The sequence below is a fragment of the Notolepis coatsorum genome (genome assembly GCF_963971535.1).
Source record: "Notolepis coatsorum genome assembly, chromosome: 2".
Classification (NCBI taxonomy): Eukaryota; Metazoa; Chordata; class Actinopteri; order Aulopiformes; family Paralepididae; genus Notolepis; species Notolepis coatsorum.
The window spans coordinates 115,858,588-115,876,042 of NC_140166.1; the positions used below are offsets into that span (position 1 = coordinate 115,858,588).

Consider the following 17,455-nt stretch of genomic DNA (forward strand, 5'->3'; position numbering starts at 1 on the left):
GCTAGGCTGTGCTCGCTGAGTCTGTACCTAGTCAAGGATCTTCAGTCACAGTGCTCAGGTATTCTGCCACTGTGTACTCTCTGTTTAGGGCCAAATAGCATTTCAATTTCTTTCCAATGTGTCTCTCCCTCTGTACACTGTATATTGACTGTAGAACGGGAGCTCTCTCTCGCTCTCTCTCTTGCTATATGTTGACTGTATCATGCCCAGCCTCGGGCAGCGCTATTATTTACGAATATGTTGATTGTATGGAAAAAAAAAAAAAAGAAAAAAAAAAAAAGGTATATAATTTTTTTTTTTTTACCTTTGGGGGGGGGGGGGGGGGGGGGGGGGGGCTCGCGTTTAAATCTCGCACAGGGCCTCGCATTTCTCCCAGGTGGCCCTGCAGATACATATACCCTTTTCTTCTCTGTGCATGCATTAGGTTTAGGGAACAGCCGCTATGTTAGCCTAGCTTAGCGTTATTCATTGGAAGTAGGTGTGCCAGTGTAGCCTAGCATAGACGCGGCCTGGTTACCACGCGCGCTCCTCCTGGTTGGTCCTGGTCCCGCTCACGTCACATGGTCGCAGGCTTGTTGGATTGCTGGGTTGCTGGTAAAGACAGCTGTCTCTGCTCCCCGGTTGCTCCCGGCTAAGTTTCTCAGTGTAGGGACAGGATTGGGGTTGTTGTTTTGGTGGTTATATGCCCCACATGGGATAACAAGTGTCCCAACAGGTGTGTGATAATAGCTTTTAAGCATAATCTTTAAAAAAAAAATTAAAAGTTGCACACAAAATAAGAAGAAAAATATTACTTCATTGTCAATGTACACAAGGCAATTGTCTTTTCGCATATCCCTCCTAATTACACAGTCATCATATCCCTCCTAGTTACACATACACACAGTCCTCATATCCCTCCTAGTTACACATACAGACAGTCCTCATATCCCTCCTAGTTACAGACACACACAGTCCTCATATCCCTCCTAGTTACACATACACACGGTCATCATATCCCTCCTAGTTAGTAGTTACCAGTGGAGGCTGCTGATTTTTTGTGAAGCACAAATTATTATATTATATATTAAATTATATTTTTAAAACATCCCCCACTGTGTGTGTCAGTGGTCAGTGGACACCGATGAAAACATATTAACATTAGGTGACGGCGCACCGGACCAGACACAGATGAAAACATATTATGTGACAGCACACCTGACCAGATGAAAACATATTAGGTGACAGTGCACCTGACCAGATGAAAACATATTATGTGACAGCGCACCTGACCAGATGAAAACATATTAGGTGACAGCGCACCTGACCAGATGAAAACATATTAGGTGACAGCGCACCTGACCAGATGAAAACATATTAGGTGACAGCGCACCTGACCAGATGAAATCATATTAGGTGACAGCCAGTGGCAGCTGCTGACCAAATTTAGCAGAAATTATATTTTTAAAACATCCCCCTCTAAACAGTTATCAGTAAATACTCACAGTGCTCTGAATTAAGGGAGTGACAGGGGATTTGGGTGACCTCTGTTTCAGCTGGACAGTTGAGGGAGGGACACAGGGGGCTGTTTCTTCTCCAGGAGAGATCAAGACTGGTGTTGGACACAGGTCATTTCATCTGGGAAAACATAAAAGGCATAAAAGCATATTAGCCATTATCACAAATAGCATTTATACAATGTGGATGTAGCCAAAGATGATAATTTTCAATTCTCCATTCTACCATACTGTATACGTATATTTCTTTCAGTTAGTTAGATAGTAAATTATAACACTACCTTATGCATACTGCACCTTACGTGATACTGTGAGTGAATACTGTATATTTCAGTTAGTTAGATAGTAAATTATATTGACTTATTTGTTTACACTGCTTGTGTTGTTTTTACTACCTGTTTTTACTACCTGTACTACCTGTACTCCACCAGGCATGTGTCAATGGAAATATGTACTGTAAAGATGCCAAGAACAAATGCAATGAAAAGGACTGTGATGTATAGAGCAATGACTGCATGGAATTCCTTACCACCTGCATTAACTAAGGTTGAAGAAAAACAGACATTTAAAAAACACCTTAAAAATCATATAAGAAAGAATGGTACTGTCAGTTAAGTAAACATACTGTAGTGGGCGATTGAGAATATGGGAGAATATGAGAATATGTGTGATTGGTGAACTTAGATTTTTTATATATGTGTATGTTGTATTGAGATGTATTGTTGTACTTTAAGTGAACATATATGCCTTGAAACATGATTGAGTAGATGGGTATATGTGATTGGTGAACTTAGATATTTTATTATATAATATTTGTATGTGTTATTGGGGTGTATTGTTTTATTGTATTGTATTGTATTGATTTTATTGTATTGTATTGATTTGTGTGGACCCCAGTAATAGTAGCCTATGCCTGTGGCAATGGCTAATGGGGATCTGAATAAACTGTGTGTGTGTGTGTGTGTGTGTGTGTGTGTGTGTGTGTGTGTGTGTGTGTGTGTGTGTGTGTGTGTGTGTGTGTGTGTGTGTGTGTGTGTGTGTGTGTGTGTGTGTGTGTGTGTGTGTGTGTGTGTGTGTGTGTGTGTGTGTGTGTGTGTGTGTGTGTGTGTATTAGTGTGCCTGTGTCCATGTGTGTGTGTTCAGTAACTGTTGATTGATATGCACTGTCCCTAAACTATAAACTAAACTATGTGCCGGTGAGAATCCAAGTCACATATGGGTTATTCTCCCTCACACCTTGTAAATTAATTCTATCCTCCTTTCTTTCTTTGTGAAGTTGTCAATCACTCTGTCATACCAGCAAGTATTCTGTTCCATCAACTTGATTATTTTCCTCTCAATTGCTGTCACTGCCAAGTTTCTAAGTCGTTCCTGTCCTATGGTGTTCCTGGAGTATGTCTTGAGACGCTTCAGACATGAAAAGCTCCCCTCCACACCAGTTGATGTTACTCCAATAGTTGCAATTAAGCACATGAGCTGATAAGCCTGTGACATTGCCTTGTCCAGCTCAGTTAAAAAAAAAGCTATGAGGTCACACAACTTGCCGTTCTTGATGAAGCTCCCTGTCTGAGTACAGAACTCGCAACTCTGCCTTCAACCTGTCTGAATCAAAGAAATACCCATAGCCTTTCTTTAGACACTCAAATGCCTCAAAGGGGAAATATATCGCCATGCTATCAAACTTCACTGGATCAAGCAGCTCCAGGAAGCGTGTGTTATCCATGTTAACATAACGCTGGGTGATCTGGTCAATCAAGTTGGTCAAGACAGCCATGTACATATCCCTGAAATGCTGCTTGGGATCTTTAACGTTCCCTCTTTGTCGTCTTTTCCTGGGATGATGCTCTGGCTCCTCTGTCATGCCAGCAGCTTTTCCATAATATTGCTTGGAATGATGCATCAGACTTCTTCTCCTTTGCAAAGGACAGAAGAGACTCAACCCTTGATTTGCAAAACACAACATCTGCTGCTTTCTGTTGCACAATATCAAAAACCACAGCTGTCTCACAGAAAATCTGTTCATATGCAAGCAGCATAAAAACTAAATCAAAATCCTCTAATGTTCTGATAAACCCATTTGCAGCACTGATAGTCTCCTCATCTGTCACACTGTCCGATTCAATCATGCTCTCAGAAGTTGTGAGTAGCTTCTCGTGATTGTTTACTACTGTGCTGACAATGCGTGACCAAAAGTTCCAGCGTGTGGGTGCGTTTTTAGGAAGGAAAATAGTTCTCTTTGTCGACTTGGTGAAAAAGGTTGCAAAACCTGACAAGTTTGCAAAAAATATCCTAGCCTCTGGTATGCATTTTGCTCCCTGACTCAGCACGAGATTGAGCCGATGCACATAACAATGAACAAACTCTGCATATGGCGCAACTCTTTTTACTTTAGCCTGAAGTCCGTTCAATGCAGATGCCATCACAGCTGCACCATCGTACGTTTGACAAACAAGTTTCTGTTTGTAATCATAACTAGCCATCTCTCTGTCAATGAAATTAAAGACAGACTCAGCATCCCTGCCTCCTGACACATCAAAAAACCCAATGAAACGTTCCTGTATTATGCCTGCAGCATCGACATACAATTATGGACAGCTGGGCTTTGCATGAAATATCTGTCACCTCGTCTATCTGCCACGCAAAAAACGGTGCAGCTAGAACATCATCATAGCGGGACAGCAGTTCTATCATCTCTCTGTAGTTCCCTTTATTATCAGACGTTAGAGCCATATGAAATCCGCGTTCACGGAATCGCGGACGGAATCGCGGAATTAACCAATAAAAATGGAATCAACTGCAAAACGTGGAATATTGCAGAATTTGGCCTAATCTGGACTGAAATTTCGTTTTTGGGTGGAACGTTTGGTGCACACACGACCGGGGAAGCGGGGACTCTACAGCGTGTTACACACAACACAGCCGCGGTGCTCAAGCGTCTGGCTGCTTCAGTGTTAACATCGTCAAGAAGCTAAACTATTCCACAATAAGCCCTCAATTCAGAGCAGAACAGTATCCTAATGACTTTTATGCCTCCGGTGATAAGGTGTTTTGCTAATTCTGTCAACGTTCCGTGGACTGGACCCGCAAAAACACTTGCAACACTATTGTGATTAAATAGCTATAACGTTAGGACGTTTAGCTTCTAGCTAAATCTAGTGCACCCATCCATTTGTTTAATGCAAACGATTGTCATTATACACTGCCCTTTATAAACTAAATACACTTAAATAGCTATGTAACGTTATAGGACTATCTATGGAAATGATAGCTTCTAGAAGTTCTAGCTAAATCTGGTGCACCCATCCATTTGTTTAATGCAAACGATTGTCATTATACACTGCCCTTTATAATCTAAATAAACTTAAATAGCTATGAAACGTTACAGTACATAGGACTATAGATGGAAATGATAGCTTCTTGCTAAATCTAGTGCACCCATCCATTTGTTTAATGCAAACGATTGCCATTATACACTGTCCTTTATAAACGAAATAAACTAAACTAAAGGTGCCTAAATTATGCATTACTATATTTCATCACAATATAATAGATATAGCTAGGTTACTGACATTGTCATTGTGATAATGTCAGTAGTAGCTAGCTGTATCTACTGTTTACACTTGAAATATGTATTTTTATTTTGTCACAATATTAATTGAAAAATATTGTGTAAAATTGAACTGTATTTCTGAGTTGCAGCACTTAAAAACATTAAATGGACTGTTATATCTTATTCAATTGTGGACATTTATTCATTCCCACTTATTAGACACTATTTCTGATGGTAAAATGAGCATAAAAGGCAAAATACAGAATTCTGAAATATTAAAACGGGAAAAATGGAATTTGGGAAAAAATTAAATGGAATTTGGAAAATAATAAAACGGATTTCATATGGCTCTATCAGACGTTAACGTCTCATTGTGCCCCCTAAATGCTTGTTCCTGACGACTAGTGATGCACGATATATCGGCCGCCGATATAATATCGGCCGATATGGCAGTTTTTTTACACATCGGTATCGGTCCGATATCAAGATAGGGCCGATATTTTTTTTTTGAAATTTTTTTGAATTTTTTACATGTTTTGGCCTTAAATAGTTTCAAAATATCTGTCATTTCTGAAAATAAGTTACAAAAGTAAAAAATAATTATGCGTTTTGGAAAATAGCTCTTTATTTGATTATCATAAAAAAGTGTTTTCTATACAGAGATATCGACATCGGTAAATATCGGTATCGGCCAGAACAGCAATATTAATATCGGTTATCGGTATCGGCCACAATTTTTACATCGGTGCATCACTACTGACGACCCAATAATGACACAGAATCAATCAATCTTTTCATAATGTCACGTTTTTTCCGGACCGTGTCGTTATGCTTTGCCAACTGGAGACGCTTTCCTTCATCAAGCAGAGTATTAATTCTGACTTTTCCCAACAGACTTAATTGTACTTCAGTGCTGACATGTTCATTAGATTGTGCATGCATCTTTACAGACCTGGCAAAATTTTGTAGGTCCGCAAATCCATCTCTGGCAAACTTTGAACACCCGTTACCTACAGCAGCACACTTAAACATGATGTACGGCCAACAATAAGTGCGATTTGTTTGCATACTGGCCGTTAACCACAGCACCTTGTCATACTTGGCTGTATGGAAACGCCGGCATCGCGACCCAATTTGTTGAATCAAGTTGATATTAGGTTTTGGTCTCCCATCAGCTTTCACTCTTAGCTTTTCTTCATAGGAGAAGGTGTGAAACCATTCCCATAGAATATGGTCTACGATGTTTGCAGCGCCAGCAGCCTCCATAATTATTACTCTTTGCTAAAAATAATTACCTATTAGCTACTAGCTAGCTACAACGTTAGCCTACACGTGAGTCAGCAATACGGCAACAACACAGGTTATGTTCAACAACACTATACTTCAACTTTACTAGCTAGAGAACAATAAAGATCTTAAAAGATGAATGAATTATTATTATATTAGTATTCATGCAGAAACCTCCACTGCTAGTTACACATACTCACAGTCCCCCACACATTTCATCAGGGAGGTCGGAGCGCAGGGTCGCAGTGCAGTGTCAAACTAATTTAATGTACATAATGTAAAAACTGTTTATATGTTTTGGATGTATGTGCAACATAAATCAGCATTGTTTCTCTTGGTGAGATGAGTGGGGAATACTAACTACCATTTCTAGCAATACAGAGTCATGCTTGTGTACTAGGAGCCAATGTGGCTGCAACAGTTGCATATTGTTTTCTTTTTTTGCTTCTAGTAAAAACAGCAAATAAAAAATATCAAAAAATGTTATACTAGTCCAGGTGTAGGCAACCCTAGGCACGCGGGGGCATTTTCATAGGCACAGGGGGCAGCATTAAAAAAAATAAAAAAAATGTTTTGCTTTGAAATATTATAGTGATATATTTTCAATTTAGCTGGAAATACATTGCTACATCATTCAGTAACATTTGCAGAGCCTTATAACAAAAACATTATTACGGTCACCATTGTGACCAGTGGGATTAATCAACAAATTATTTATTTTTCTATTTCATTGAACATTGCACATGTTAAAAGCCATTTCTTTTACTCAAAATGTGAGTATTACCAAGTCAACTTGTGTTCTTAAAACAATGACAATAAACATAGTTTTGTTAGGTTGAAATAATGTGGTTGTGTACTTATTTTTCTGTTAACTTATTATGGGTTGAAAACTGAAAACCTTAATGCACAGTAACTGAACTCGATATTTTTAAGTTCTGGTAACTTATTATTATTTATTTTTTTACAGTGTAGTCTTGCGATCAATCAAAACTTATTTACACGATATACCTCACATTCACCCTTCATTTACATCCTGGTGTTCTCCTGGTGTTCTCCATTAGGCCTGTAGGTGGAGCTATGACAGCACACGTACAGTACACACACCGATGGTGTGTGATGTGTCCAAAAATGAATGGGCAAATGTGAGTGAAATGGTCGCACTGTATGCAGCTGTTTGTCTGCATTGCATCCCCCCCCCCCCAACTCAGATTTAGGGTTGATACAACCATCATAATAATATTGTTAATAATAACAATAACAATAATGATGTAATCATGTAAAAATTATCATTAAAAAGACCTGATTATGAAAAAAAAAAATTACGATGCATGGAATATTGTTGAGGCACACTAGTTACAACTATATTTCAAACAGGCACTCCATGTCAAAAAGGTTGCTGACCCCTGTACTAGTCTAAGTGAGGTTAGTGGAAAAAACAGCCCTCTGGTTCTGTTGTGTGAATGTTGGTCCTTCAAATGCACTACAAGAATGACATAGCTGGCAACCCTCTTTGCTCAATGACATTTTGGCAGTTAGTTGGCACTGTCACATGGCTTCAAACCAGCAACCCTTCAACTACTAGGCGGCCTCCTGATGCATGTCTCTTGAGAGATTTATCTCTGCAAAGTGTGCACTGGAAAGGTTTGATGAGAGTATTTAAATTAAGTCAGTTGATTTGGAAAAAGACCAAGTCTGATGAATGCATTAGTAGGCTGTATGTGGGTCTGGTCACGGGACACATTCCAATTTGTATTCTGTCTTTTTTTTCACCACCGCTCTCTTTCCTTCCTTCCTCCTCTCTTCCACTCTTTCCATCCCTCCTCTCTCCTCTCTCCTCTCTCCTACCTCCTCCATCCTCTCTCCTCTCTCCTCTCTCCTCTCTCCTACCTCCTCCCTCCTCTCTCCTCCCTCCAGCTCCAGTCCTTCCTGCAGGTCAACGTGACTCAGGTGCGAGTGGACGAGTGTTCCAGTTCCGACTGTGCCGGTGCGGGTGGCTGCACCAGCGTCCTGGAAGTGAGGGACACACCCACCGTGGTGGATTGTGGGACTATGACGCTGGTGTCGGTGACGGTGGAGTCCACGGCGGTGTGTTCCTGTCCTGGGAGAGAACACGCCCACCAACTCTGCTCTGCATATCTCAGAAACCCCTGCTTCAATGGCGGCGTGTGTGTGGATACTCAGGGAGGATACAGGTGAGGGACAGCGTGTGTGTGTGTGTGTGTGTGTGTGTGTGTGTGTGTGTGTGTGTGTGTGTGTGTGTGTGTGTGTGTGTGTGTGTGTGTGTGTGTGTGTGTGTGTGTGTGTGTGTGTGTGTGTGTGTGTGTGTGTGTGTGTGTGTGTGTGTGTGTGTGTGTGTGTGTGTGTGTGTGTGTTACATGAACTGGAATGTAGGACTTTTATTCCTCCACTTTTAGTTGTCGGATTCTGTACCTTAGGGTGAGGTGTTTTCTAGAACCCAGGAGCAAAACACAGGCACAGGATAATAGAGCGGTTTAGAATGTTTAATTGAAGTATGGGTAAGCAGGGTCCAAGGGTCGTGAGAGGAGCTAGAGACATGGAACAAGGTGAAAGGCCGATGGTGTGTGTAGGTGAGGTCCATGAGGGTGCAGGCTGGCGAGGGGTGAGGTCCTGGACAACGGAGAACAAGGATTAGTATAGAGCAAAGTCACTGAGCATACAGAAACATAATACAGGAATGCTAAGGTCTTGAAGAGAGTCCTATACCACGGGAGGTGTAAACAACACTTGGACGAGGAGTGGCAGGAGTGCAGGCCTCTTATCCATTTTGGGTGATTGGGTGATAGCTGGCAGGTGTGTAGTCTGGCACAGGTGAGTAGGTTGATGGTGAGACGGGAACAGGAATGGAACCATGTATGGGCATGGGAACCTGCTGACAAAGGGAGAGAAAAGCCCTGACTGTGGCTGTAACAGTACCCATATAGAAAATATATATATAAATATCACCAGGTTTTTATTTGGTCAACTAAAAAGAACTATAATTACTGTATAGTCATCGTTAGATAGTGCTGAGAGCACTCGCCCACAACTGCAATGGTTGTTGGTTAATCTGCTGGTTGCTGCGTTTGTTTTGGACTTTTGCCAATACAATATGTAATTATATTACTTATGGCTACAACATAATGTACATTATGTACCTTTTTTCCTGTTGCTGATTAGTACTGTTTACGTTTTCTGATGAGACTGTGTGGTTTGGGCTGTTCACTCATACTTGACTAGTGCTGTAATCCATCAGTTGGGTTTTATTCATTTTATTTATAAAAAAAAGTTTCACAATGGATCAATTATGTTTCACATCTGAACACATCTGGCATCACAATAGTATTAATGATATACTATAATAAAAAAACATATGTATATATATATATATATATATATATATATATATATATATATATATATATATATATATATATATATATATATATATAATATATATATATATATATATATATATATATATATATATATATATATATAGTGATGCCTAGTCTGTCAGTGGAGGTACTGCCTAATGTAAGACTATCACAGATTAGTTAGCTCTATTCACATTTTGCTACTGTATATTCAACCAGGAGATGAACCAACAATCATTGCAGTTGTGGGCGAGTGCTCTCAGCGCTATCTAACGATGATTATAGTTAAAGTTTAGGTAACTAAACGTTTTCTGAAAACGTAAAACGTTTCAAATGTTCAAATATGTAATATACAGGTATGTATTTATTTGTAATACGTACACATGTTACGTACATTTTCGATACAATACGTAAATATTTTACTCATGGCTATAACGTAACGTACATTGTGTCCTTTTTTCCACTTTATTTACACAGATCTGGCTGTGTAACAGAATTCTTCCCATTACTTTCAGGAGAAGTTTGACTGTACAGGCCTGCGTCAAGCTCTAGTGTATAGATGCTTGTCTAACAAACCTCAGTGAATAACCAACAGTTAATCAATAAATACCTGAATGAGTGAAGTGATGGAGAAACCCTCTCAAACTATTTGTCCAGGGTTTCTCCAACGCTGCTGTTGCTGCACAACAATCAGTAAAATGTATCAGTAAAGTCTATAAAACTCTGGTTTTCTTTCACTCGAGGATTATCTTTCTGCAAATTGAGTCCACAATGCATTCCAAGAGCCACGGAAGCAGCATTTACAGTATCGCCGACTTCCGCGATTTGACATATTTCCGAATGCAACAGACCTTCGGGGCGGGCGGGATCTGATCTGATTGACATCCTGAAGTACCCACACATTAGAGGCCATGGTTCAATTTACCTTTCATTTAATTTCAAACCTAATAAAAATAATGATTGTGTGATTGTTGAATTGCACTCTATTTGAACACAATAAATAAATGAGAACTAGATGCGGACAAATGCGGTAAAATGGAGGAAATTTTTGTATTTCATGGGATTTTTTTATACAAAGACACAAAAACACACAGACACAATACATGTACAAACACACACATGCAGAATCAAACAGACACACACAAATAGACATACATACTGTACACACAAAGATAAAAAAATTACACACAATTGCAAGTCATATTGTACAAAGGTGTATATTATTTTCACATTGAAGAGGCTTTCTGAATGTGATGTCCCCCTTCATCTAGGTTCTGCACAAATAACAGTAAATACAACCAGCAATTTGTCTATCTATTGCCAACTATATATCATACTAAACATTCCTTTCATACAAAACATTCCAACAACACATGTGTTAGTTGGTACTTAGTTAGTTGGTTAATATCTGAGAGAAGTAATGTACTGGACAGGGTCCGTTGGCTGACTCTGTGTGTGTGTGTGTGTGTGTGTGTGTGTGTGTGTGTGTGTGTGTGTGTGTGTGTGTGTGTGTGTGTGTGTGTGTGTGTGTGTGTGTGTGTGTGTGTGTGTGTGTGTGTGTGTGTGTGTGTGTGTCGTGTGTGTGTGTGTGTGTGTGTGTGTGTGTGTGTGTGTGTGTGTGTGTGTGTGTGCTCATGTGTTAATGTTTATGTGTGTGCACATGAGTAGGCCCATCTGTGTGTGTGTCTATGCTTGTTCATGCGTTAATGTTTATGTGTGTGCACATGAGTAGGCCCATCTATGTGTGTGTGTGTGCATGCATGATATCATAAATACCAGATATCACACTCAAGGTGAAGCTCAGTAACAAGTTCATTAATCACCTCTGATTATTCTGCTCCATTTCTCCCCCTCCTGCTCTCTCCATCTATCTCTCTTTCTCTCCCTCCATTGCTTTCAATTCTATTCAATTGAATCAAATTAAAATAGGCTTTATTGGCATGAAGTACAAAGTGTCAAGTTTAACATACAACCAAAATGAGTCCTTAAAACAACAACAAATCATTCAATTGCATCTATCTCTCCCTCCCTCTCTTTCTCTTTCTCCCTTTCCCTCACTCTCTGGCCCCTCATTTCTGTTTATCGCTCTCTCTCTCTCTCTCTCTCTCTCTCTCTCTCTCTCTCTCTCTCTCTCTCTCTCTCTCTCTCTCTCTCTCTCTCTCTCTCTGGACTGTGCACAGAAATAACATAGAAGAAGCATTGATACCTCCTGAATAGAGTGAATTTAAAGTAAACTGACCCCAGCCCTGGCCCTGAGTCCACTGTCTGGATAAAAAGAGGGTTATTCTGTATGGAATACCACTATGGAATAACATAGTAAAAGTATAATGCTATATACAGTCTATATAATTATATATATTATGACAAACCAGAGGTTTTGTCACAAATAGGGAGTCCACACGTGATACCAAGTTAACAAAAAATTCATTTAATCCTATCTAAATAAACAATAATTGATTAAACAACAAAAGCATAATGACATAAACAATGAATGTGTATATCAGAATCGACAAAGGATCCAAAGTTGGTTCACTTGGTGGCTGATACAACCTGGCCTGGTAGATGGGGAAAGTAGATGGGGAAAGTAGATGGGGAAAGTAGATGGGGAAAGTAGATGGGGAAAGCAGACAGAGGGGTTAGACAGGGGAAACATATATACTGGTGCTGCAGGCAGCTCTCTGTGCTTCAAATTGGGGTAACGACCTACCCACTCCACCATGCTCTTTGAGTCAGAAGACTCCCCATTTGCAGGTGAAGTGGGGGTCGTCACAATATATATATATGAAAATGATGATTTGTAAAAGTGGCGGTATTAATAATAATAATAATAATAATAATAATAATAATAATAATAATAATAATAATAATAATAATAATAATAATAATAATAATAATAGATCACATTTCGATAGCGCCTTTCATGAAACCCAAGGTCGCTTCGCTTAAATGCACAAATGGAAGAAGATATGAGAAAATCTAATGGGATGAATAAAATGCAACACTATACAGTATGACAAGAGGATTTGTGTTCAACATCAGTGTCACACATTGGTGTAGTCCAGGTTTCAATAGCAGCAGTCATGGTTGTTAGTGCATTTTCTAGACAGCAGGTACAAACTGTTCTTACGTCTGGTGGTATCTGCAGCCCTGCTCCTGTATCGTCTGCCAGACAGTAACAGGGAGAACAGTATGCCTATGGAAGTTTGTGAGGATGCTGGCATTCAAGCCAAACTTCCTCAGTGTCCTTAGGAAATAGAGTTGCTGGGGAGCCTTCCTCGACCAATGTGTCTGTGTGTCCTCAGTGATGTGCACACAGAGGAACTTGAAGCTGCTGACCCTTTCAACCTCAGACCCTCCAATGTAGATAGGGAGGTGTACGACCCCCTGCTATCTCCTATCTCCAGAGGCGTGTACCATGGCTATCTGTGTGTGTGGGGGGGGGGGGGGGGGCTATCTGGGTGTTAGTGTGTCATATGCATCTCCATCATCTTATCCATTGCCCTAGCCCCTTTCGTGACTGCTGATACACGCCTTGCTTTGAATACAGCAGTCACTGGCTCGAGCTAACTAGCCATGGGAACATTCATTCTGAAGCACTGGTTATTTACAAACTGGTCATTCTAAATGTATCACAGAGAAACGTCAAAGGTACTCACAGTTGCACGATGGTTTCACACACAAAACCGGGGTGGTGATCACAGCGCAGGCGCACCAGGCAGCCAACACCGGAAATAATGCCATTTTGAGCAGTGTTGACCAATTTATAAAAAATATTTAAAATGTTTATTAGCAACGCCGAGCTTTCAAACCACCCCGGTTTTGTGTGTGAAACCCTTGTGCAACTGTAGGTACCTTTGATATTTCTCCGTGATAAATTTAGAACGAACAGTTCGTAAATAACCAGTGCTTCAGAGTGAATGTTCCCATGGCTAGTTAGCTCGAGCCAGTGACTGCTGTATTCAAAGCAAGGCGTGCATCAGCAGTCACGAAAGGGGCTACCATTGCCCCCAATTCTTCTGGCCTTTTCTTAAAATTGTAGATTACTGGTAAGAGATCCTTGTGGATCCAGCTGACCCTCTTGATGGAGTATAGGGATCTCGATCAGATGTATCCACCATATGCTTGTACATGCATACATGTGCGTGTTTGTGTTTGCGCTATGGACTTTTCAGTTACACAGTTGGCCAAGCTGCAATGTTTCATCATCCACTCACTCAACAACTACACAATCTCCTTCTTCTTCTTCTTCTTTCGTGTAACATCACATCAGAGGTCCAACTCTGTATCTTGTAGCCATGCCCTTATCTCTGGTCCCACGTCAAAGAGGCTGGCTTCCGAGGGTGGTCTGTATAGGGGGCAGATGGTCAGGATATGCTCGACAGTCAGGGTCTCCACACATGTACTCCGGTTTCCTCCCACACCAAAAAGGACATGCATGTTAGGTTTCCTGCCATTGCCCTTGACCAAGGTCCTGCCATTACAACTGGAGTTGGTCCCCAGGCACCACACTATGTGTGGCTGCCCACTTCTCCTCAATGGTTGGGATGGGTCAAATGCAGAGAACGAATTTCCCCAAGGGGATTGCAGGCCTTAAAGCGCTCCGTCTTGAGACGGATTTTCGTCAATTTGATTCGGAGTTGTGACCGATTTTCCGTCAATTGGCTATCTGGTATAATATGATTTGTAGATACAGATTGAAACTAAATTGAGCCAATCAGAGGCGTCAAATATGAAAAAGGGCTTTTTTTTCTACCGTTGCCGCGCCAAGCAGAGTCGATATTGGCGAGCAATAATGGCAGGACGCAGCGACTCGAGAGACAGGATTGCGCTAATAGTTCGTCGTCGGAAATGTATAATAATCGCAAGATACATTCAGACAGTGTTGTATCTAACTAAATGGATTTATGGACACATTTATGCCCGGACCACAAAGCTTATTGAAGGGTTAGTGGCGGCGCGATGGCTCTACCGGTGAGTCCGTCAGCCTGTTATATGAAAATGTAATTGTAGTGCTGTCAGACCCTGATACGGGTTGTCTTTTCATTTGAGCTAACGCTATTAAATAAAAATATACAGTGGAGGTTAAAATAAGAATATGACTTTGCCTGGAAACAAAAAGTTCAGTCAGGAGATGTTTTTTATATAATAATAATAATAATAATAATGGATTGGATTTATATAGCGCTCTTCGTGACGCACCCCCGCGGGAATCGACTTTACCATAAATCATAGGCTGATATACGCTACATTCTCTTTAAACATATAAATGTTACAGGACAAAAGTAATAGATTTAATCACTTTTATTCTTTTAAACTTGGTCTGACCGACCTTCAGCATACATAGACAATGAACAGGCAGGTCCAGAAATGCATTCACATCATTAGGGTATGTCAGAAAACACATGTGCACAAATCCTGCATTAGGCCTACTTTAGCGGACAAAACCCAAACCAAACTAAACTTATTTCTCACATGTTGATCTACCTCTGATACTCATCAGAGCCCATATGAGCGTGGAAATTTGATTTCCGTTTAGCTAGTAATGCTATAAGCATGGATCCGTGCATAGTAAACGAAGGCAGCCTCCGATGTGTCAGAGGTAGATAAAAGCTTGAGAAATAAATGGAGATGGGCTTGGCTCTACGAAATGGGGGAAAAACTAAAAGCCAGGTGTGTGTTTTCTGCAACGTATGCCACAGGAAATTACAGTATGGCAGTAATGGGAAAAGGGTGCTAGCTTGCCATCAATCAGAAGCTAGCCACAATACTCACATTTGCGATCTCCAGTACACAGCCTCACTGCCTGGCGTGCCAACCACAACAGTAGGGTCTATAGTCACAGTCAGGACAGTAGGCTACAACACAGTGGTCTATAGTCACAGTCAGGACAGTAGGCTACAACACTGGTCTGTAGTCACAGTCAGCCGTTAGGACAGTAGATGCTACAACACAGTGGTCTATAGTCCAAAGACTAGAGGAACCTCTGGATGCAGAATACTTGTGGATTAAGTACAAGACACATACATTTGAAATCTATATGTTATGTTATGCATGCATAAAACCCAGAATTAGGAGTTTTCTGTATGTAAGCTGCACTTATTTTTTTGTAAAACTGCATTATGTATTATTAAAGCACTGTTTCCCTTGTTTAGTTCCTTGTTCAAGTCATAAGCTTGTTCAGTTGTCACAATGTAAATAAAAACTTGCACTGAAAAGTTACAGTATGTAGATTTGTTTATTTTGTATGACAAAGTCAGAGTCAACCCTTGCAAAAATCAGTTTTATTTAATGAATTTAAAACAGCATTGATATTACGTAAAAGCAAACTGGCAATAGAAAAGATGTTCAAAATAATCTAGTTCCCTTAAAACGCTAACGCTATTAAAAAAATATATACAGTGGAGGTTAAAATAAGAATATGACTTGGCCTGAAACAAAGTTCAGTTTTTTTTGCTTTAATCCCTGGGATTGACAAACATAATTTATCTTAATCTACACACCCTCCTGAACACCTCTGAAGCACCCATGTGACAGTGGCTCGGGAGGTAGAGCAATCGTCTGGTAATCTGGAGGTTCCGGGTTTGATTCCCGATCCTCCCGGGAAGTGTCCTAGAGCAAGACATGTAACCCCTAACTCCTCCCAATGAGCAGGTTGGCAACTTGCATGGTTGCCTCCGCTGATTGTGTGTGAATGTGTGAGGGAATGGGTCAAATGTGAGGAACAAATTGTAAAGAGCTTTGGATAAAAGCGCTATATATATGCACAATTTACCATTTACCCTGTGTTGGTTCAAGTCAAGTTTCGCCATGGTATTCATAATTCCGCCACCCAGCCTCTTCTGAGACAGTGGGACTCTGCACAACCGTGCAACGCTTCAATACCGCCACCTGGTGGATGATCGGGCGAGTTACAACTGGAAATGGATCTCTGGTGATCTCGGTGCATCTGGGAAATCCGTCCGGCAGTCACGTATTGTTGCAGGACTCTAGACACACATCCGTGTATATGGATCGCTGCCATAACTCAATAATCGATATGATTTGGGCATTTATTGCGCCATACAAACCGGAAATGGATCTAGTCGATCAACGTCAAATAAGTGGGATCTTTTTCCTCCAGTCTCATCTGCGAACGGTAAGAGGACAGTAACGTTACTTTCAGCTTGATTGTTTATTATTTTCAATGCAAACCGCTCTGATCAATATATCACCCATACTACATAAAGCATTTACTGACGATCACGGAATTATAAACGACCCCCCCCCCCCTTTCATCCGCGCATGATGAGTCATAACGTTTAGGATCGTATTCAGTTGGATTTTTTAATATAGCGTGTATCACGAATCAACTGCAATTGATAATCTATATTATGCGTTAAGGCCTATAACTAGCGTTCTAGGAATTACTGCAGAAAACGATAAAAACCTACTTATATTCTAGACGGTATTTTCGTATGAATATATGAATGAAAAAGTATAACGTTCCTACATCCTGAACGATAGATAATCGATGTTGAATGGGCCATAGTAATGTCAATTTAGCAATACAATTTAAAAAGTCATAGCCCTGCAAAGAAGGTGAACATCTCCATAGGCTTAGACTGGTGGCAGTGATCATACATTGATGGATAGAAGCGTGGCAGTTAATGTGTTAATGAAGACAACTACAGGAGGGGAGGCAACAACAAAATCATTACATAAAAGCAATATATATTATGTAAAACAATACCAAACTATTATTATGAACC

The 17,455-nt window shown here is 40.4% G+C and overlaps 1 protein-coding gene across 1 annotated transcript in view; it reads left to right on the forward strand.

Annotated features, from left to right (window-relative positions):
* LOC311223493 (neural-cadherin) overlaps positions 1 to 17,455 on the forward strand; it is a gene marked incomplete at both ends in the record, with an annotated part of 1,556,546 nt that overhangs the window by 1,269,118 nt on the left and 269,973 nt on the right. Inside the window, 1 exon segment of the mRNA XM_084308277.1 lies at positions 8,248 to 8,525. Within this exon segment, the coding sequence (XP_084164403.1) occupies positions 8,248 to 8,525 (278 nt within the window).